The following is a 24,072-nucleotide window of genomic DNA, read 5'->3' on the forward strand; positions in this document are numbered from 1 at the left end:
CTAATCTGATCAAATCACATTGGCCCCTGGTTCATGAAAGATTTGGCTAAACACTGCCCTCTGTTGGTGGTACAGTGTCACTGGCGTCTTTCTTTTTTTGTGCAGTAATTTCTTTTGACACAACAGCATGTAGTTGTTAACAAGTCCATACAACAAAGGGTAAAGGGTTAGATATAGGTGTAGGTCAAAAACAGACATGGCAGCTCCACTTCTAGCTCCTAAGCAACTTTGCAGTATTTTGTTTTTTGTATATTATTTCAAATCAAATCAAATTTTGTTTGTCACATACACATGGTTAGCAGATGTTAATGCGAGTGTAGCGAAATGCTTGTGCTTCTAGTTCCGACAATGCAGTAATAACAAGTAATCTAACTAACAATTCCAAAACTACTGTCTTGTACACAGTGTAAGGGGATAAAGAATATGTACATAAGGATATATGAATGAGTGATGGTACAGAGCAGCATAGGCAAGATACAGTAGATGGTATCGAGTACAGTATGTACAAATGAGATGAGTATGTAAACAAAGTGGCATAGTTTAAAGTGGCTAGTGATACATGTATTACATAAGGATACAGTCGATGATATAGAGTACAGTATATACGTATGCATATGAGATGAATAATGTAGGGTAAGTAACATTATATAAGGTAGCATTGTTTAAAGTGGCTAGTGATATATTTACATCATTTCCCATCAATTCCCATTATTAAAGTGGCTGGAGTTGAGTCAGTGTCAGTGTGTTGGCAGCAGCCACTCAGTGTTAGTGGTGGCTGTTTAACAGTCTGATGGCCTTGAGATAGAAGCTGTTTTTCAGTCTCTCGGTCCCAGCTTTGATGCACCTGTACTGACCTCGCCTTCTGGATGATAGCGGGATGAACAGGCAGTGGCTCGGGTGGTTGATGTCCTTGATGATCTTTATGGCCTTCCTGTGACATCGGGTGGTGTAGGTGTCCTGGAGGGCAGGTAGTTTGCCCCCGGTGATGCGTTGTGCAGACCTCACTACCCTCTGGAGAGCCTTACGGTTGAGGGCGGTGCAGTTGCCATACCAGGCGGTGATACAGCCCGCCAGGATGCTCTCGATTGTGCATCTGTAGAAGTTTGTGAGTGCTTTTGGTGACAAGCCGAATTTCTCCAGCCTCCTGAGGTTGAAGAGGCGCTGCTGCGCCTTCTTCACGATGCTGTCTGTGTGAGTGGACCAATTCAGTTTGTCTGTGATGTGTATGCCGAGGAACTTAAAACTTGCTACCCTCTCCACTACTGTTCCATCGATGTGGATAGGGGGGTGTTCCCTCTGCTGTTTCCTGAAGTCCACAATCATCTCCTTAGTTTTGTTGACGTTGAGTGTGAGGTTATTTTCCTGACACCACACTCCGAGGGCCCTCACCTCCTCCCCGTAGGCCGTCTCGTCGTTGTTGGTAATCAAGCCTACCACTGTTGTGTCGTCCGCAAACTTGATGATTGAGTTGGAGGCGTGCGTGGCCACGCAGTCGTGGGTGAACAGGGAGTACAGGAGAGGGCTCAGAACGCACCCTTGTGGGGCCCCAGTGTTGAGGATCAGCGGGGAGGAGATGTTGTTACCTACCCTCACCACCTGAGGGCGGCCCGTCAGGAAGTCCACTACCCAGTTGCACAGGGCGGGGTCGAGACCCAGGGTCTCAAGCTTGATGACGAGCTTGGAGGGTACTATGGTGTTGAATGCCGAGCTGTAGTCGATGAACAGCATTCTCACATAGGTATTCCTCTTGTCCAGATGGGTTAGGGCAGTGTGCAGTGTGGTTGAGATTGCATCGTCTGTGGACCTATTTGGGCGGTAAGCAAATTGGAGTGGGTCTAGGGTGTCAGGTAGGGTGGAGGTGATATGGTCCTTGACTAGTCTCTCAAAGCACTTCATGATGACGGATGTGAGTGCTACGGGGCGGTAGTCGTTTAGCTCAGTTACCTTAGCTTTCTTGGGAACAGGAACAATGGTGGCCCTCTTGAAGCATGTGGGAACAGCAGACTGGTATAGGGATTGATTGAATATGTCCGTAAACACACCAGCCAGCAGGTCTGCGCATGCTCTGAGGGCGCGGCTGGGGATGCCGTCTGGGCCTGCAGCCTTGCGAGGGTTAACACGTTTAAATGTCTTACTCACCTCGGCTGCAGTGAAGGAGAGACCGCATGTTTTCGTTGCAGGCCGTGTCAGTGGCACTGTATTGTCCTCAAAGCGGGCAAAAAAGTTATTTAGTCTGCCTGGGAGCAAGACATCCTGGTCCGTGACTGGGCTGGATTTCTTCCTGTAGTCTGTGATTGACTGTAGACCCTGCCACATGCCTCTTGTGTCTGAGCCGTTGAATTGAGATTCTACTTTGTCTCTGTACTGGCGCTTAGCTTGTTTGATAGCCTTGCGGAGGGAATAGCTGCACTGTTTGTATTCGGTCATGTTACCAGACACCTTGCCCTGATTAAAAGCAGTGGTTCGCGCTTTCAGTTTCACACGAATGCTGCCATCAATCCACGGTTTCTGGTTAGGGAATGTTTTAATCGTTGCTATGGGAACGACATCTTCAACGCACGTTCTAATGAACTCGCACACCGATATTATTAGCCCACAGTGTTTTTTGTGTTATTACATACAGCTGGAAATAACTTTTGGATATCAGAGTGGCGGTAACTCACCAGCATTACGACCAGAAATACAACTTTCCCGAATTGGATCCCTTGTTCGTACCCCCCAGGGCATTTTACTTGTCCCAGAGGCTGCTTTAACATGCCGCCGGCGGAAAATAGGTATTTGGAGTGGTCTTCTAGTTTGACTCAGGAGGCATGCACACCAGCCACCGCTTCCAAGTATTTTACTCACTAATGTTCAGTCCCTGGACAATAATGTAGACGAGCTCAGGGTGAGGATCTCCTTCCAGAGAGACATCAGGGCCTGTAACATACTCTATTTCACGGAATCATGGCTCTCCAGATATACTGTCCCCTTCCATACAGCCATCTGGGTTCTCAGTACATCGTAGCTGGGATTTTTAACCAAGCAAATTTGAAGAAAACGCTACCAAAGTTCTATCAACAACTGTAGTACCCGCACATCAAAAACTCTCAACCATTGTTACTCCACCTTACAGGATGGCTAAAAGGCCCTCCCCGCCCTCCCTTCGGCAAATCAGATCACGTCTCCATTCTGCTACTCCCTTCCTATAGGCAGAAACTCAAACAGGAAGTACCCGTGCTAAGGTCTATTCAGCGCTTTTCTGACGACTCGGAATCCATGCTTCAAGATTGTTTTGATCACGCAGACTGGGATATATTCTGGGTTGCCTCTGAGAATAATATTGACATATACAGACACGGTGACTAGTTCATTAAGAAGTGTATAGGGGATGTTGTTCCCACTGTGACTATTAAAACCTACCAAAACCAAAAACTGTGAATAGATAGCATCATTCGCGCAAAACTGAATGCACGAACCACTGCATTTCACCATGGCAAGGGGACTGGGAATATGGTTGAATACAAACAGTGTAGTTATTCCCTCCATAAGGCAATCAAACAGGCAAAATATCAGTACACAGACAAAATGGAGTCACAATTCAACTGCTCAGACACGAGAAGTATGTTCATTGACTATAGCTCAGCCTTCAACACCATAGTACCCTCCAAGATCATCCACAACACAAAAAATATAACTCATAGAATCACCATGACTGCCTATATTCTATCACACTTTATAATGTGCTAGACATACAGAAGCATACTAAGTGACTGTCGGTTGTGAGCACTCAGAGCAACATCAGAAGACATGTTAAGATCATTATCTTAGCGATTTTAATCATTGATCACAATTATCAGAGCCATTTCCTGTAGAATTTCTCCAACAATACATTTTTAAAGAAAAATACATATTTACACTGCACATATGGCTACTATTTTATTATATAATGAACATATCAACAATATCAGTTGTGAAACAAATTAATCATCTTTATCAGACAATTCTTTGAGGTAAAATTCAACCTCAAAATATCAATCTTCAATATTCTAAGTAGTGGATCAGTTGTTCAAAGTCTTTTGGGTATTCTGAAATTCAGTGACCTCAACCTTTGGAACCCTATGGTTCAAATTGGATATGCCAATGAGTGGTCCATCTCACCTTACTAAAGTCTGTCAATGATGTTCAATATAGTAGTCTATGAAAATTGTAATAACATTTCACAGTTGGTTTACCAGTTTAGACATACCTTTAATAAGTGTATACCAGCCATTCCACCCTGACTTGTAAAACCTGTCAAGATAGTCAGGAACATCTCTTGTGCCATCTGAAAGTCATGAAATACAATATACAGTGCCTTCGGAAAGTATTCACACCCCTTGACTTTTCCACATTTTGTTGTGTCTGAATTTAAAATTGATTAAATTGAGATATTGTGTCACTGGCCTACATACTGTAATGTCAAAGTGTAATTATGTTTGTTTTTTAATGAAAAGCTTGTCTCACAAAAAAAGGCAGACACTGAATATCCCTTTGAGCATGGTGAAGTTATTAATTACACTTTGGATGGTGTATCAATACATCCAGTCATTACAGGTATCCCATATGTACCTACAGTATGAAAGTCAGTTAAGAACAAATTATTTTCAATGACAGCCTAACAGTGGGTTAACTGCCTGTTCAGGGGCAGAACAACAGATTGTCAGCTCAGGGATTTGAACTTGCAACCTTCCAGTTACTAGTCCAACACTCTAACCACTAGGCTACCCTGCCGCCCCAGGATTTACTTAGGTAAATTTACTTAGGTAAATTAGATATTTCTGTATTTCATTTTCAATAAATGTGTTAACATTTCTACAAACCTGTTTTCACTTTGACATTATGGGCTATTGTGTGTAGATAGTGAGAATGTAAAAAAAATGTAATCCATTTTGAATTCAGGCTGTAACACAACAAACTGTGGAAGAAGTCAAGGGGTATGAATACTTTCTGAAGGCACTGTAATTATTTATATTTTGAAATGTAAGGGAAAAAAAATCCCTCGTGACACTGGAATCACATTTTTAGAAAATGCTCAACATTTTCATATCCTATACTACTTACCATGTCTGCAACTAAAAGAGTTGATTGTCTTCAGCCAAGATAAACCATCTGTGATTTGGCCAATGTTCTTGTCCCCTTTTACTGTCAGGAATATCAAAAAGGGTCTCCAGTTCAATAGTACCCCCCCCCCCCCCCCCTGTGTGAGACAACTGTTGCAGGTACTCTGGACTCTCCTAGGAAGGCTGCTAACTAACTCAAAAACAAAAAAAGCTAATGTCAAGACGTCAATTGACATAATGAAAGTCAACACAATTAGAGTATCCTGTAGCCTAAAGATTATCCAAATCATTTCTTATTGTAGCAGAGCGTTAACAGGGACATTTGCATACAATGAAACAAATGGAAAGAATAGTTCAAAAGCATACTAAATTTGTACTCATATTTCAAACAAATAACATGAACCAGAGCTGATGGAATTGCTCTCCATTCTGAGGCTTAGAATAAAGTGTGTGAGTGAATAAGATACATAAATTGATGCATTAGTACAAACAATGCCTTCAGAAAGTATTCATACCCTTTGACCTATTCCACATTTTGTTATATTACAGCCTTATTCAAAAAAAAAAATTAAACCCATCAATCTACACACAATACCCCATAACGAGAAAGCGAAGACAGCTTTTCAGATTTTTTTTGCTAATTTTAGAAAATAAAAAACAGACATACCTTATTTACATACATATCCAGACTATGAGACTCGAAATTGAGCTCAGCTGCATCTTGTTTCCATTGATCATCCTTGAGATGTTTCTACAACTTGATTGAAGTCCACCTGTGGTAAATTCAATTGATTGGACATGATTTGGAAGGCACACACCTGTCTATATAAGGTCTACAGTTGACAATGCATGTCAGAGCAAAAACCAAGCCATGAGGTCGAAGGAATTGTCAGTAGAGCTCTGAGACAGGATTGTTTCCGAGGCACAGATCTGGGGAAGGGTACTAAAACATTTCTGCAGCATTGAGGGACCTCAGGAACACAGTGGCCTGCATCATTCTTAAATGGAAGAAGTTTGGTACCACAAAGACTCTTCCTAGAGCTGGCCGCCTGGCCAAACTGAGCAATCGGGAGAGAAAGGCCTTGGTCAGGGAGGTGACCAAGAATCCGATGGTTACTCTGACAGAGCTCCAATAATGTTCCAACCGGAGAATTCCTTTGTCTGTAGAAAAGCAATGGAACGCGAGCTACCTCTCACGTGATAGGGCGTCACGAGCTTGTGCACTCTGCCAGACCACTGACTCAAAGAGCCCTTATGAGCCCCTCCTTTACAGTAGAAGTTTCTAAAGACTGTTGACATCTAGTGGAAGCTTTAGGAAGTGCAACATGACCAATATCCCACTGTATCTTCAATAGGGAATGAGTTGAAAGACGACCAACCTCAGATTTCCCACTTCCTGGTTGGATTTTTTCTCAGGTTTTTGTCTGCCATATGCGTTCTGTTATACTCACAGACATCATTCAAACAGTTTTAGAAACTTCAGAGTGTTTTCTATCCAAATATACTAATAATATGCATATATTAGCAACTGGTACTGAGTAGCAGGCAGTTTACTCTGGGAACCTCTGGGCACAATATTCATCCAAGCTACTCAATACTGCCCCCCAGCCATAAGAAGTTAACCTCTACTACTTGCTCCCTACCTGATAAATAGGACTTTACCCAGCCTAGAGGAATACTGCTTAACCCCAGTGCCCCCAGTTTGGAGATTAGGAGACAGTGGTTAACTGTATCAAAGTCCTTCTATAGGTCAAGCAGTACTATTCCACAGAGATTTCCTTCATCAATCTCTTTCCTGATGGAGTCAGTCAAGTAAAGTAGACATGAATCAGTGGAGTATGTTTTTTTGAAACCAGACTGAAAATCATACATTAGACTTTGTTGACATATCTATAAATTTGCTCATGTACAACTCTCTCCAGAATCTTTGATGTTATACTGAGGATAAATACAGGCCAATAATTCTGAGGGTCAGACTTCATCACCTTCTTATACAGAGGTGTAACTTTAGTGTGTTTCATGTCCCTGGGAAAGATGCCTTGTTCAAGAGAGATATTAACGATATGAGTAAAACAAGGGGCAATTTGAATCTATAAGAAATCTTACAGGAATATTATCCAGGCCTAAGGCTTTGAAACATTTAAGCTCTGCTAGCATACTGGCTATTTTAGCTGTTGCTACCTTTGCAAAAGAAAAGGTGTTTAGATGAACCCCTAACTCGGTATAATACTTCTTGAAATGGTTGTTTCCATACAAACCAGAACTACTGGGCTAACCAGCTTGCTGGCAACAGAAAAAAAGAGTTGAATTCATTGGCAGTCTCTGCTTTTTCATATACCATCTCCTCTCTAACGTGCAGCCCAATACCGTTTAGTTTGTTTTTGGTTGTACTACTACAGCCTAGTTCCTTAAATGATTTCCAAGGCTTTTTAGGATCATTTTTTATCTCAATGATTTTATCAGCAAAATAACACCTCTTAGCTACATCCATCCTGCCCTGTGCTTCATTTCTGTAACGTTTACAGTGGAAGTCAGAAGTTCACATACATTGTAGCCAAATACATTTCATCTCAGTTTTTCACAATTCCTGACATTTAATCAGAGTAAAAATTCCCTGTCTTAGGTCAGTTAGGATCACCACTTTATTTTAAGAATGTGAAATGTCAGAATAATAGTAGAGAGAATGATTTATTTCAGCTTTTATTTCTTTCATCACAGTCCCAGTGGGTCAGAAGTTTACATACACTCAATTAGTATTTGATAGCATTGCCTTTAAACTGTTTAACTTGGGTCAAACATTTAGGGTAGCCTTCCACAAGCTTCCCACAATAGGTTGAGTGAATTTTGGCCCATTCCTACTGACAGAGCTGGTGTAAACTTGTCAGGTTTGTAGGCCCCCATGCTCACACACGCTTTTTCAGTTCTGCCCAAAATGTTTCTATAGGATTGAGGTCAGGGCTTTGTGATGGCCACTCCAATACCTTGACTTCGTTGTCCTTAAGCCATTTTGCCACAAAGTTGAATGTACGCTTGGGGTCACTGTCCATTTGGAAGACCCATTTGCGACCAAGCGTTAACTTCCTGACTGATGTCTTAAGATGTTGCTTCAATATATCCACAAATTTTCCTGCCTTATTATGCCATCTATTTTGTGAAGTGCACCAGTCCCTCCTGCAGCAAACCACCCCCACAACATGATGCTGCCACCCTGTGCTTCAAGGTTGGGATGGTGTTCTTCAGCTTGCACGCCTCCCCCTTTTCCTCCAAATATAACGATGGTCATTATGGCCAAACGGTTCTATTTTTGTTTCATCAGACCAGTCGACATTACTCCAAAAAGTACAATCTTTGTCCCCATGTGTAGTTGCAAACCGTAGTCTGGCTTTTTTATAGCGGTTTTGGAGCAGTGGCTTCTTCCTTGCTTAGCGGCCTTTCAGGTTATGTCGATATAAGACTTGTTATACTGTGGATATAGATACTTTTGAACCTGTTTCCTCCAGCATCTTCACAAGGTCCTTTGCTGTTGTTCTGGGATTGATTTGCACTTTTCGCACCAAAGTACATTCATCTCTAGGAGACAGAATGCATATCCTTTCTGAGCGGTATGACGGCTGCATGGTCCCATGGTGTTTATACTTGCGTATTATTGTTTGTACAGATGAACGTGGTATCTTCAGGCATTTGGAAATTGCTCCCCAGGATGAACCAGTCTTTTTTCTGAGGTCTTGGCTGATTACTTTTCATTTTCCGATGATGTCAAGCAAAGAAGCACTGAGTTTGAAGGTAGGTCTTGAAATACATCCACAGGTACACCTCCAATTGACTCAAATGATGTCAATTAGCCTATCAGAAGCTTCTAAAGCCATGACATAATTTTCTGGAATTCTCCAAACTGTTTAAAGGCACAGTCAACTTAGTGTATCTAAACTTTGACCCACTGGAATTGTGATACAGTGAAATAAGTTAAATAATCTGTCTGTACATAAATGTTTGAAAAATTACTTGTCTCATGCACAAAGTAGATGTCTTGACCGACTTGCCAAAACTATAGTTTGTTAACAAGGAATTTGTGGAGTGGTTTAAAAATGAGTTTTAATGACTCCAACCTAAGTGTATGTAAACTTCCGACTTCAACTGTATAGAGGAGAAAATCAGGCTGCTCTTGAGAGCTTTTAAATGTCTTAATGGCTTTATTCCTTGGTTGGATAGATTCTAGAATTTCATGATTAAACCAAGGGCTAGATCTCGGCTTTACTCTGACCCGTCTAATGAGAGCCATCACATTCACCACATCAAGGAATCTACAATGAAAGGCTTCCCAAGCACTGTCTACCCCTGTAACAGTTTTCTTTAGGTGAAGTAGAGGCGAACCAAAATGCGGCGTGGTGGTTATTCACTATACATGAACACTACAAAACAATAAACGTGGAAAACCAAAAAACAGTCCTATCTGGTGCAAACACAGAGACAGGAACAATCACCCACAAACAAATCAAATCAAATTTATTTATATAGCCCTTCGTACATCAGCTGATATCTCAAAGTGCTGTACAGAAACCCAGCCTAAAACCCCAAACAGCAAGCAATGCAGGTGTAGAAGCACGGTGGCTAGGAAAAACTCCCTAGAAAGGCCAAAACCTAGGAAGAAACCTAGATAGGAACCAGGCTCTGGCTGTGCCGGGTGGAGATTATAACAGAACATGGCCAAGATGTTCAAATGTTCATAAATGACCAGCATGGTCGAATAATAATAAGGCAGAACAGTTGAAACTGGAGCAGCAGCACGGTCAGGTGGACTGGGGACAGCAAGGAGTCATCATGTCAGGTAGTCCTGGGGCATGGTCCTAGGGCTCAGGTCCTCCGAGAGAGAGAAAGAAAGAGAGAAGGAGAGAATTAGAGAACGCACACTTAGATTCACACAGGACACCGAATAGGACAGGAGAAGTACTCCAGATATAACAAACTGACCCTAGCCCCCCGACACATAAACTACTGCAGCATAAATACTGGAGGCTGAGACAGGAGGGGTCAGGAGACACTGTGGCCCCATCCGAGGACACCCCCGGACAGGGCCAAACAGGAAGGATATAACCCCACCCACTTTGCCAAAGCACAGCCCCCACACCACTAGAGGGATATCTTCAACCACCAACTTACCATCCTGAGACACAGAGTCTCACACACAGTGAGACACACAGTGAAACCCAGGCTACCTAAATATGGTTTCCAATCAGAGACAATGACTAACACCTGCCTCTGATTGAGAACCATCAGGCCAGACATAGAAATAGACAAACAAGACATCCAACATAGAATGCCCACTCAGATCACACCCTGAACAACCAAAACATAGAAACATACAAAGCAAACTATGGTCAGGGTGTGACAACCCCTACGCTTTCCAGCACAGGTGACCAGTCAATTTTACCGACTTGCTCCCCAAACAAGTCAACACAGTATTTTTTGAGTCCTCTGATTCTAACAGTTTTGTGATACTTAAATATATGTTTAAAAACCCTCCTTGTGCAAAATGTAATAACATAATCACTGATTCCATGTACTATTACCCACTCTGCGATATTTTGGATTTATCAGACACCAATATTAAATCAATCGTACTTTGCACTGTTTCACATACCCTGGTGGGATCTTTTATAATTTGTGTCAGAGCAAATGATCTACAGAAGTGCATAAATACATTGTGGGTTGGACTATCCTTTTTGCAGACATCAGTATTGAAATCCCCTAACAAAAGTATTTCCTTCACCAGCTAATTATTACAGTTTGACAACACAATTTTGAGACATTCTTAGAATGCCTTCTGATTGTAACACACCCCCCAACCAAAAAAACAAAAAAAATACAATTTTTACAATTTAACTAAATGTAATCTAAAATCTACGTAATCCCCAAAAGTAATTATTTATCTTGGGAGGGCCCTAAACAATAACTAGAAATGCTGCATACTCCGAAAAAGGTTCAAATCTCACCTTTCTGGTAAAAATAGTTATGCATTTCTGAAGTGTTGTCACTTTTGAGGACACAAGCTCAAGTACACCAGTGGAGGCTCCTCAGAGGAGGACCATACTCCTCAGTGAATTTCATAAAAATAAAAATAGTGAAACGTTTAAAAAATGTTATCCTTTTTTGATAAAACTATACTATATATTATCAAGTCACCAAATAACTGATTAAAACACACTGTTTTGCAATGAAGGTCTACAGTGGCCTCAACAGCACTCATTCAATACAAAACCTAAGAGGCTCAATTTTCTCACCCCCTTCCATAGACTTACACAGTAATTATGACAAGTTCCGGAGGACGTCCTCCAAACTATCAGAGCTCTTGCTGCATGAACTGACATGTCCACCCAATCAAAGGATCCACCCTCTCCCCACCGGTGTGATTGCTACTTCTGAGGGTTTAGAGCTTGAGGTAGTCACTTCATACAAGTACTTGTGAGTATGGCTACACGATATCCTGTCCTTCTCTCAGCACATATCAAAGCTGCAGGCTAAGGTTAAATCTAGACTTGGTTTCCTCTATCGTAATCGCTCCTCTTTCACCCCACCAGCCAAACTAACCCTGATTCAGATGACCATCCTACCCATGCTAGATTACGGAGTGGCTCTCGAGTGGCTAGAAGTTCTTTATCATTTGGCAATGAGATTTGCCACCAATGCTCCTTATAGGACACATCACTGCACTCTATACTACTCTGTAAACAAGTCATCTCTGTTTGACCTGTCGCAAGACCCATTGATTGATGCTTATTTTAAAACCCTCTTAGGCCTCAATCCCCCCCTATCTGAGATACCTACTGCAGCCCTCATCCTCCACATACATCACCCGTTCTGCCAGTCACATTCTGTTAAAGGTCCCCAAAGCACACACATCCCTGGGTCGCTCCTCTTTCAGTTCACTGCAGCTAGCGACTAGAACAAGCTGCAAAAAACACTCAAACCAGACCGTTTTATCTCCATCTCTTCATTCAAAGACTCAATCATGGACAATCTTCCTGACAGTTGTGGCTGCTTCACGTGATGTATTGCTGTCTCTACCTTCTTGCCCTTTGTGTTGCTGTCTGTACCCAATAATATTTGTACCATGTTTTGTGCTGCTACCATGTTGTGCTTTATATAGTGTTGTGGTGTCTCGCTTGTTGTGATGTGTGTTTTGTCCTATATATATTTTTTTTAATCCCAGCCCCCATCCCGGGAGCGATGAGGCCACAATAAAGCAGTCATGATGGCATACAATGGAAAAGGACAAAATAACACAAGGAGTGAACGGAATTATGGCAAAACCCCAAATGATTGCTGAGTCATTGCCTGGACATGGAACAAACCTTCTCACTTGATGTGAGATTACTTAAAACGCAAAACTCTACATAACAGATAATAGAGTATGAAAGAAATTACTGTATATCTTACTTATCCAAAATAGAAATGACAGATACAACTTATAGGATTTAGTGCAGTTGCAGTGACCAGGAGTGACTTCTTGGATTTGGAGTCCCATAGAGATTCACTGAGACTAGATTAGAGTGAAAAGTGAAGATGCACAGTAACTACCATGATCAGATGATTATGATATCTTGACAATATGTGCAGTGTCATAACATAAATTAACATAACTTTATAGAATGACAACATAACGTAACATAAGAGTCAGACTATGGTTATGGTTGTGGTGTGATCCTACCGTACGACACTGGAAGCGGAGGACTGACCATCAGGGACCAGAGCCGGAGAGTGAGGGTACAGGGGTCAGGGGGTCTGGTGGTACTGGCAGGACATCCGTTATCCATATCACATTTCAACTCCATGGTCAATTGTTATGAAGCTTTTCAAGTTTGATGGTTGATTGGTGTTATTTATCAGCAGTTATAGAAAACATACTGGACTACATTTTCTAGAATGTTAGAGCCCCAGTTGATCTTATACAGGTCATGAGACTTGAGGCTGAGACTGACATGCTGCTGATCTGTGAGGAGTAGGATCCAGCCATGTGGTTGTAGCTGTATCCAGAGCCAGGGGGACCAGGGGAGACCAGCTGGTTGGGGGAAAGGAGGTTGTGGTTGGGCGGCAGGCTCTTAGAGGGCAGGTAGGACTGAGAGGCTGTGGTACATGAAGAATTGAGATTACTGGCAATACTACACAACACATATTCGACTAATGATAAGAATCACAAGCTTGTAATTTTTCTTTGAGTCATGAATGTACATTAACAGCTAAAGATGCATATCACTGAGAGTCCACAGTCATGGTCTTGAGTCATGGTTGTTGTGAAAGGAACTACTTATTATCACAAACTTATATACCATTTGACTCTTGTAAGGTCATTGAACACATGTTTAGAATACTGCTCCAGTGCCATCTTTAGACTCAGAGAGCCCTACTTAATCATAACCACTAAATCAGATGTCCAAGGCCAGAGAAGATCATATTATTCCCCTTCTTATGTAAGACTGCATATTTGAATTGTCATGAAAGACATTTTTGTTTTTCCCACTGTTGAAACGTTGTCATTGATCATGTGAATCCAAACGTATGTTCTCTGATAGAGGTTGTATAGGGTCCTGCATTAAACAGTATTATACAAGCATTTATCTGTGTTATTGCAAACATGTACAGTATGTAGACTACATGTACACTGCTAGGTAGCCTAGTGGTTAAGAGCATTGGGACTATAACTGGACTATCGCTGGTTCGAGTCCCGGAGCTGACTTGGTGAAAAATATGTTGATGTACCCTGGAGCAAGGCACTTATTGCTCCTGTAAGTTGTGTGTCTGCTAAGTTATGTAAACATCCAACAGTAATTTTGAAATGCTCTTACAGACAGTCTGATGCTCTGTTGATTCTGAGGCATTAGCTATGCCGTAGTCTCTGGTTCATGGTCATCCATGCTGTCCAGGCAAATACTCGCTACAGCATCATAGAATTCACCCTGGATAAAACAAAATAATATGTATACGTAACTTAACAGCAACTTTAATTAGAGCAATACACTGTACCACTAAAATAATTGGAAGTGATATCCAGTAAAGTATCAGAAAACAACTGGAGTGTGTTGGAGTGTGTTGGGCAAGTTCATTTTGCATCGCTATGTGCCGTGGACGGGGTTTACACCTTCTAGACCATTGTATTACATCTCTACCCACTCAGAGCGCCAGCCATTGAAAAAACGAACTGGCCCATATATTGAGGATTGTAACGGAAATTAGGTAAAATATTTTTAAAGCTTCTTGTTGGTTTCAATTAGCACTTACTGACATCATATTGCAGTAGACTGGACCCTCGGATGACCTCTGGCCACCAATTGAACTGAGATGGCTGTTATTTGCTAAACTGGATGTGGGCATGGAGGGAGTGAGGGCTCAGCATCATGTGGTGGAGGGTAGAATCTGTAGTTGTTACAGTGATGGTCCATCCTGCTGGATGCAGCTGCTCTGCTGTACCCTGACCATTCCAACTGAACCATGGGGAATCACTCCTGGCACACTGTCTGTGTGATCTCCTGAATCAATGTTGACTTCCCATGGCAACATTACCGTGTTTTTGTCGAACCACATTTTATTTTGGGGCGTATACTACCACCTACTTTCGAGTCCATTCGCTCATTTTCATACCTCTGACATGCTGTAATGATAAAAAAAATAAAAAATAATAAAAAAAGTGGTGTAATAGCCTACAGTTTTCTTGACATTTAGTTTGATTAATGTGATAGGCTCATGTCTTACATGTACGGTGTACCCCTATCCCCACTTTATTTTGCCGGTGTTGTTCCGAAAATCGCCCCCTGCCAGAATCCCTCCCCCCTCCCTTCTAATTTCCTTAATTTTGTGGCTAGAGTGAAATATTTTCTGTGACACAAATCAGAGTCAAATACTTTCTATTGAACAAACTTCACAAACTTCATAGGCAACCGAAATTAATAATTAATGTATGTGCGTTATATTAAACATAGAGGGAATAACTATGGCTGAATATGGCTGAATTATTATCCTTACACTAAAAAATACTAGTCAAATAAGACATGGGAGAGATGACGAATTTATTTATAGACAAAAATAAAATCAGTAGCGGATTTAGGTACCGGCGACATGGAGGGGGCGGCACCGGAGTGCGCCGAAGGGGGGATTCTTTTAAAATGTATACGTTTGATTTGGGTCGCCAAATGCGCCGAGTGGTGTTTTGGGGTTGCACTTTGGACTAGTAGTAAATAAGGAGAATGAAGCGGAAACAGTTCAGACACGAAATCAAGCGTACCTACCCTCATTGGTCCATTCGAGTTGCTATGAAATTTAAACCACGCCTTCAGATTGTATCGCTACAAAAATTATGTCTGGACACTGAGACCGATCATACTTCTTCATTAAACAAAGTTAACAGACATCTACTAACTATGACTCTAAAATTCACAAAATGTCAATCTGTACTAATCACTGGAACGAGCAGAGGCCTCGGTCTACAAATGGTGAAAGACCTGGCAAGAAGCACCGAGAGACCCAAAACAATAATAGCGACTGTTCGCAATCCAGCCGCAGCACAGGTAGGAGAACATCATGTTCAACTTGTTTGGTGAATTTCCACGTAATGGAAATACACGTTTGAGGATTCGCCTTTGCTGTAAACTTAGGGATACATAATAAAAGTTGATCTTCATTTCAGGATCTTCAAAATATTGCCAAGTCCTGCAAAGGTGTTTATATTGTACAGCTTGGTGAGTTGCATAGCCTACATCATTTGTAAAACTTGGACACAGGAGCTAGGGTGCAGTGTGATGCTGATTTGACACATTTTGTTGGGTAATCGGTATATGATCCCATGTGCATCATGTGCCATGCATAGTTTGGACACATGCCATATGCCTTACTTGTTATACAAGCAGAATGCACAAGAAACACTGTATTGGTAGTTCCGCCTGTGTTCCTCTCAGGGATTTTCTCCCTTCAAACTCATTGGAGTAACTAAAACGTATATTACACGCTCAATTATATGTTTGTAGGACTCAACAGAACATGATGAAATCCCAAACTGAAGTAAATCAATCATGTAAAAGTAAATTAAACCAATACTGTAAAAAAAAAGGAGAAAAACTAAAACTAAATTCTGTTTGTTTCCCGTGAAGTTCCTTTTTGAATGGTAATGAGTCTATGATCTCTTTTGTATCAGATGTTGTCAGCCCGTCAAGTATAGACTCAGCATTGCAAGCGGTGTCATCTATACTTGGAAGTGATGGGCTGAATTGCCTCATAAACAACGCAGCCATCAATCTATCCACTGATCTGAAGACAGTGACACCTGACGCCATGATGAAGACTTTCGAGAGTAATACTGTTGCCCCTCTTTTTGTCACCAAGGTAAATCAATGTGTTGCACCTCTAGAAGAGCATGTATGAGAAATATCTTAATTTTCTTGTAGCACAGAGGATATTTTTATTCATGCCCAAATCACACACATTTATGAAAAGTGTCCTACTTCATAAGAAACCTGTATTCTCGCAACTATCTCTAGATCACATAATATTGTTTCTTGTAGGCATTTCTGCCATTGCTACAGGCAGCTGCTGCACGGGGCACTGGAATGGGGATCCATAGAGCAGCTGTGATTAACATCTCTTCCATACTCGGCTCCATTAAGGACAACTGGGGAGCCGGAGCAGCCTTCAAAAGCTATGCCTACAGAACCTCAAAGGTGAACAGCAACCATAATGAGCCGGTTTGACAAAGCCCATATAAACATTACAGACCATCTCTGGTTGCAATATTAAGCATAGAATGTTTGGGTGTGGCGATAATTAATCTGACTGTTCTTATGTGTACATATTCATTACATGTCCTGTCCATCTCATTTTGTTTATATATATGCAGGCTGCCTTGAACATGACGACAAGGTGTCTGGCCACTGACCTGGAATCTGAAGGGATTCTGTGCATGGCTCTTCACCCTGGCTGGGTGCGCACTGACATGGGTGGCCCACATGTGAGTGTCCCATAATCTTGGTTGAGGCATTTTATGGTTGGGTCCTTTAGAATACATAAAAATACATGGCTGTGTATTTCAATGAGTTGACAGTTGATATGGTGCATTTCCTGTCTCTTATGGATCAGGCGGATTTGAGTGCGGAGGAGAGCATATCATCTTTGCTGTCTGTTATCACTGATCTGACAGAAAATAATCATGGGGGATTCTTGGACTACTCTGGAAACAAGCTACAATGGTGAAGCTCAACTTGGAAACAGTAACTTGTGGAATGGGTTATGTGCAGTTTTTCTGCTGGTGCTGCCAACAGTTCACTGGGACAAAACACAGCAGAGATCACAGAATAGAACAAACAACTGCAACATCATGCTATTATGTTGCTCAGCAATCTCTGATTCCTTTGTATCTAGTTGGTGTGAGGGAGAACTTGGAGATTTGACATTTTAAATTGGAGACTTTGTTTCATCTGAGTGGTTTGGGTTGTTGTTACACTTTCTAAAGGTAATCTCACTGTTTGAATACAAACTATATACTGTATAATACATATATAGGAATAACAATGTTTTGCCATTCAAAAGTTTTATTCAATCCATTTCTTTCAAATTATAATAAGAACGTGATTAATCTGAATAGTATATTGTTGTTATGATGACACCAGTATAATGGGAAATGTACAAATACTGTTGTTTGTAGGCAGGTGAGGCATAGAGAAGAGATCAGTTGAACTAGGGCTGATCCATCTCTTCTGATGTGAGAGAGGAAGGCATGGTATCCAGAGCTCCGATTTCTGTAAGGTAGATGACAAAACATTTGAGTGAGCACAGTTAGATGGTTATAACTGATTAGGACTATGCTAGTATTTGTTCTGTTCCAAATGTTGTAGCAACATATAGCCAGGAATCTTGACTAGAAATGTAATCTGTAAATAAATTTGAAATACAAATATAACTAGACCATATGAAAAACATTATTATTTTACTATTTTTGGAACATGTCAAAACGCCTGATTTTTATTCATTAAAAAAATAACAATCAAGAGAATGCTGTCAGTGTTTTTGCTGTAATTAATTGTTGTAATTAAACATTAATAACAAGACACCATGAACTTACCTTTAAGTTTCAGGTATGATAAGAAGTCAATGACAGTGTGTATTACATCCTCATCTGCTATTCTCAAGGCACCTGCAAAATAAGAGACCATCGTGAGGTGTAGACGACACTGAGTAAAGCAGACTTACTGTACAGTACATCATCTACTCTAAATATATTTGATTTACCCTTTCATAGGCCAATGAAATGTAGGCTATAAGATTTGACAAGGCTTTAGCTTCTCACCTGTTTTGAAGTCATCGTCCAGGGGCATGCCTCTCTTTCCAGCAAGGCCATGCTTGTCACTGAGAGTGCGGTGACCGTCAATGCCGTCTGAACAACAAAACAAAAACATAGTTTGCGCAGCTGATTTTGACCCATTCCCTAGATGGAATCCCCTTCATTTCACACTACACACAAACACCGCAACCCTGCCTAAAGCTCACATGACGGTATAAAGCATCCTTTATGATGGTGTGTTTTTCCTTTTATCTGTCAAGAGTCTGAAAAGCAACCTGCAGGGCTTGAGTCATTGAAAGGCTGGAATACATATATTCACCAATGAAATGCGTGAAAGAAAGGCACATAATAATTGACGGAAACAGAACCTGACATGTTTTTAAACATTTTATATATATATATATTAAGGAAGGATCCCTCCACATGCAAAGAAGAAGGGTAAAATAGTAATTTCATTCGATATCCATCTGAAATTACTATTTTACCCTTCTTCTTTGCATATATAATATATATATATATATACATATAATGAGAGGGGCAAGGAGCAGGAAAGACAATGGTTGAAATTACAATATACCTCACCCCATCAACAACTTTAATAAAGGTTTGAGTCAACAGGGCTAGTAATAGTGCACTGAATAATCATGTAAGAGCACTAATTATCTGAAGTGTAATCCTTGAATTTTGACGTTAACCCTTAGCCCTTGATGCGTTTCCCACAGTCATCACGGATCAAGTATAATTACATGCAAAAATGAAATGATCAACTTTGTTCTGACAGTGCCTCTTAGATTAAAAGATCCTGTATCATGGTTTAATAATTCATAAACAAGTGGGAAAACAAACCAATAAACATAAAGTGGCCATGGCTGTGATAAACACTTGGTTGTTGCATTAAGAGTTAAGTCTGCAAATAATAAACAGAGGAGCAAGGCGTCACAGAGCAATTCCTCTGCTGACTTCAATGTCCTGCAGGAGCTATCTTACATTGACTTAGCAGTTCTTCTCTCCCCCTTATGCTGGGATTATCCTTTATCTGTATTAGGTGATCAATACGACCTGAAACACAGGGATGATGGCATTTTACCTAAATTTACAACAAGGACCTGTGTTATGGGATACATCCTCATTCTGTGTTGACAGTAATCCATGAACCTTGGGAATAAATGTGTTCCTGTGCAAATAGGCTTTTCAAAATATAGTCATTTAAAAGGATATAACAAATTAAAATGTTCTGTGTCGTCCAATAACGACACAGAACAAGTTTGTTGGAATACATCATGCCACATTACACAGCCAGGTGAAATGTGAAAAAGTATAATAAAAGTATAAACAAATATGAGAAGAGCATGATAATGGAGACAGGGCAGGTGTGTAAATTATAGTTTAGTTAAAAGTACTTGATAGTGGCATTTTGACAGTTGTGTGAAAGAGTACATGTATTTAATACATAACAGTCACTTACGGGGACCCAAAAGGTAGCCAGCACTGTTTAGTGTCCACCCTCGCTTCTCTTTACCCTGTTATGAGACACACACACACACACACACACACACACACTCAAATCAGATTCATTATACACACTGTACAATCATCAGTTTTCTCAACAATTTATCTTATTTTCTGAATGCGAATTGCTTGACCTGACTATAGTGCAAGAACTCAATTATGGTGTTATGTCTAGATAATAGGCAACAACGTTCATATAATTGTAATGTTGCTTGCAATAGCCTACTTGTAGTTAAAACAATGAGAAAATAAGAGCATTTAAAACAACATTTTGCCAAATACAATAAAATGTTGACCTACCGCAATCACTAATCCAATTGTTTCTGACAGAGCTGCAAATAAAATGAGTGATATGCACACTACTCCAAAAGACTTCTTCATCTAAATCAAGATATTAAAAAGGTGTTAGTTGTAGAAAAACTCTCAATTTTAGAAGTTAAAAGTCGCAAAACAAACATTTCCAAAGAAGTCTTAAAGCGGCTTACCTTTAAAGTTTTGTTCAACAGTACAAGAGATAAAAGATAATTTAAAAGTTTAAGGCTTTCTTCAAAATAGGTATGCTTATAGAATAAGCAAAAATACAATGCAATATTACAGCAAAGAGATCTTCAATGTCCCTGTCGTGCTTCTGGTTTAGAAGAGAATGATTTTGATGGCCTTTTATAATACACCCCCCCACTAAAAAAAAATCCTGTTCCTGAAATTCAGACGTCACAACTACCTTCCCCCTCCTCTAGTGGTCATGTCACGATGAAATTACAATAACATCATCATGTTCTTTTTGCAACCTTATGAGACATTGAGTTGGACAATAGTTCTTAAAGTCAGATACATTTTATCACTAATAGAATATCACGTGATGTCATTTGTAGAAAACATTTTATTATGCATGTCAAAACGAACACTGCTATAAGATCAGTAAATCTAAAATATTTATTTTAGAGCTTCTATGTCTGGTAAAATGGTTCAAATGTAAAAAGACAAAACCATTACATACAAACATAGCCTAGAGATAAAAGACAAAACCATTACATACAAACATAGCCTAGAGATAAAAGACAAAACCATTACATACAAACATAGCCTAGAGATAAAAGACAAAACCATTACATACAAACATAGCCTAGAGATAAAAGACAAAACCATTACATACAAACATAGCCTAGAGATAAAAGACAAATTAGGAAGACAAGTGGATACATTTCCATGGGTTTGTGGACAGGTCCATTTTAATAGTCAGAAAATAAGGAATTCCATAATGGAAGGGTGATATCTATTTCGTAACAATGCATTGGAACTTTTCTGTAGCCTTTATCAAGAAACAGTTACCTTAAAATGCGACTAAAAGGAGATAAAAAAAATGTGTTTTTAGATATGGCGATAGGTTACAAAAAGGAGAAAAACAACTCACTCAGAGCTTTAAATGAAGTTCTTTATTGAATTAACAGATCAGATATAACAAGAGCCTGAATTATATGAAAATGTGATCCTATCATTGACAGTTTCCATTCATACTGGAGGAGGATGGTAGTTACAGGCTGGACCAAAGAGTACACTAGAAAAGCCACTCCCAGGGCACCATGAACTTCCATTCCAATGAAAGTACAGGTCAGCAGCAACCAAGAGAGAGCAAAATGGGATTCCAACAGTGTGTAACAAAGGCAGGAACCTTTGGGCTCTTTGTAAAATGGTTTGTCCTTCTTCAGCTGTCTGGTCTGATCCAGCAAGGGCTACTGGCGGATCTAAAAGTTCTTGTGTCCATTTGTCATTGGTCTGTGTGGAAAATCCTCCATTGTAACATACTTCACACATTGAGCAATGTTCTGATCCATTATGACATGGGAAAGGAACTCCATCCGAAGAACACAATCCTGAAGATATATGGCTGCCTTCTTTCATATTGATGACATGAATGTTGATCACACCACCACACAATCCATTTGTTGAAGTTTTCTTCAGGGAGAGGTTGCTGAAGAGATAATATTTTTTTTTATGAACACTCCTGACTCAACACCTTTATACAGTCTACAAGCATCGTATACCAACCATACAGGACAGCTCTATTTGGACACCTTGATTGTGAATAAAGAGTAGATGCATTACAACCACTAACTATTCCAGTTAAGTCCTACCTGCATTCTATTTCTTGTCCTTGTCTTGTATTTAATTGTATAGGCCTATCACAACATGGTCGGCTTAGCTCTTGGATGCCAGGTAGGGCTCTTGCACAGGTGGGGCTCTTGTCTGGAAGGAACAGGGCTATAATTCCATCCTTCGTAATAGCAACACATCCACATCTGCCGTCACTGTTTAGCTGGACTCTGCATGGCTGTGCTACAGCGAAAGGTGCAACTTCCGATGCAGGTAATGGGCTCTGTTGCTCAGAAGAGGCCTTTCTTCGTCGTTCACAATGCATTCTTTTGGCAAACAATCTCGTTGGCAACATTGTTTCAACCAATGCAAGTTGACAATCGAAGCCTGACAGTTTTCTCCTCACCTCCTGCAAGATTAAATATCATAGATGAAGTTAAGAAAAGTAATTGATTTATAAAGTCAAGTAGGCCGAAAACACATTATCTGCAGATATTTACACAAACCCTTATTTTTTTTTTTGAGACCCCAAGTCCTCTGCGTCTGCAATGATCAGACATTTTTCCAATGTTGGCAAGCGCTGAATTAATTAAACAAATTCTGAACGTGAAAGACTGCTTATTATAGATTATAGCAGTGACTAAAATGATGTTTTCCGATGTAGACAGACAGCGCGCTTGTCTCGCTTCTCGGAGACAGAGGCTGTTTGAAGAGTCGCACAGCGCACTAGCTGTTCATCCAATGTGCAAGGGTTGTCAATCATTATCTGATGACGTCACGTGAGCGTGACGATCAAACGTCGTTCTTGTTCTTTTGCTGTCTATCATGGAACCCAAACCGGCTGCGCGCGTGCGCCATCGTGCATACATTTATTTTGTCCCCCCACACCAAACGTGATCACAACAAGCAGGTTAAAATATCAAAACAAACTCTGAAACAATTATATTCATTTGGGGACAGGTTGAAAAGCATTTATGGCAATTTAGCTAGTTGGCTTGCACTTGCTAGCTAATTTGTCCCATTTAGCTAGCTTGCTGTTGCTAGCTAATTTGTCCTGGGATATAAAAATTGAGTTGTTATTTTACCTGAAATGCACAAGGTCCTCTACTCAGTCAATTAATCCACACATAAAACGGTTAACCGAAACGTTTCTAGTCATCTCTCTTTCTTCCAGGCCTTTTCTTCTCTTGACTTTATATTGCAATTGGCAACTTTCATAAATTAGGTGCATTACCGCCACTGACCTTCGTCTTTCAGTCACCCACGTGGGTATAACTAATGAGGAGATGGCACGTGGGTACCTGCTTCAATAAACCAATGAGGAGATGGAAGATGCAGGACTTGCAGCCGATCTATTTTAGCCCGTGCAATAATTGAATAACGTAGATTTTTAAATGTATTTTGCAACGCTCGCGTGGGGCCAGCCTGTAACTCATATAGAACAATGAAAAAATATTTGGCCTAGCTATCAACAACTAGCTTTGAGCAACATTAATGGAAACGTTTGTACTCTTCTCTCAGAATGTGGATAAACTTGAGAAAAATGTGTCTGAATTGCCAACAATAATTTCATGAGGTAAATTTAATTGAGTAGTGTTTTTAGCTAACTAGCTAACGTTAGCTAGCTTAGCTTGCCCACAAAAGTTGATTGAGCGCGAGATTCCCTAAAATCATGCCACTTTGATACAGCTACGACCGGAAGTTACTTTTTCGTAGCAGGTTAGGATAAGTAGGTTAAGGTTAGGAGTTGTAGCTATCTAAAAACACAGAAAGATAGCTTGTAGTTATAATAACATTTTTGGCAAAAATATTTTCCTAGGTAACTGCTAGTCTGCTGTTAGCTGCGGTGGTTAGTTGCGGTCTAACCACCAGATATCCATAGGAAGCCTAATTTCTTTAGATTTAAGTTTGCCAGGTTGAAAATGCCCGGCCATTGTCAATAACCCTTTCCCTATCTCTCCCTACCAGCCTATCTACACAACGAATCCCATTCAGGAATCAGAAATATGGCTGAGACAGTGACAACATCCACATGCACTGGGACCTTTTCAGTCAACAGAATCAACCAGGGAT

The 24,072-nt window shown here is 40.5% G+C and overlaps 2 protein-coding genes across 4 annotated transcripts; one reads left to right on the forward strand and one right to left on the reverse strand.

Moving 5' to 3' along the window:
* The first annotated feature begins 15,487 nt into the window (after positions 1–15,487).
* Positions 15,488–17,328, forward strand: LOC139415666 (C-signal). 2 transcript variants are annotated; one of them, XM_071163788.1, is made up of 6 exons: positions 15,488–15,637; positions 15,757–15,808; positions 16,261–16,448; positions 16,628–16,783; positions 16,960–17,070; positions 17,199–17,328. In XM_071163788.1, the coding sequence occupies exons 1-6, from the start codon at positions 15,491–15,493 to the stop codon at positions 17,310–17,312; spliced, it is 768 nt and encodes a 255-aa protein (XP_071019889.1). In that variant the 5' UTR covers positions 15,488–15,490; the 3' UTR covers positions 17,313–17,328. The 2 variants fall into 2 exon arrangements, with proteins under 2 accessions (XP_071019889.1, XP_071019896.1); XM_071163795.1 differs by having other exon boundaries at positions 16,730–16,783.
* Positions 17,329–17,719: 391 nt separating this feature from the next.
* Positions 17,720–20,530, reverse strand: LOC139415682 (galanin peptides-like). 2 transcript variants are annotated; one of them, XM_071163804.1, is made up of 7 exons: positions 20,394–20,530; positions 20,209–20,289; positions 19,865–19,919; positions 19,387–19,458; positions 18,406–18,492; positions 18,181–18,252; positions 17,720–17,857 (listed from the first exon to the last, which is right to left on the reverse strand). In XM_071163804.1, exons 2-7 carry the CDS (start codon positions 20,287–20,289, stop codon positions 17,796–17,798), a joined length of 429 nt encoding a protein of 142 aa, XP_071019905.1. In that variant the 5' UTR covers positions 20,394–20,530; the 3' UTR covers positions 17,720–17,795. The 2 variants fall into 2 exon arrangements, with proteins under 2 accessions (XP_071019905.1, XP_071019912.1); XM_071163811.1 differs by lacking the exon at positions 19,387–19,458.
* Positions 20,531–24,072: the final 3,542 nt, after the last annotated feature.

This window comes from Oncorhynchus clarkii, chromosome 1 (genome assembly GCF_045791955.1).
Source record: "Oncorhynchus clarkii lewisi isolate Uvic-CL-2024 chromosome 1, UVic_Ocla_1.0, whole genome shotgun sequence".
Classification (NCBI taxonomy): domain Eukaryota; kingdom Metazoa; phylum Chordata; class Actinopteri; order Salmoniformes; family Salmonidae; genus Oncorhynchus; species Oncorhynchus clarkii.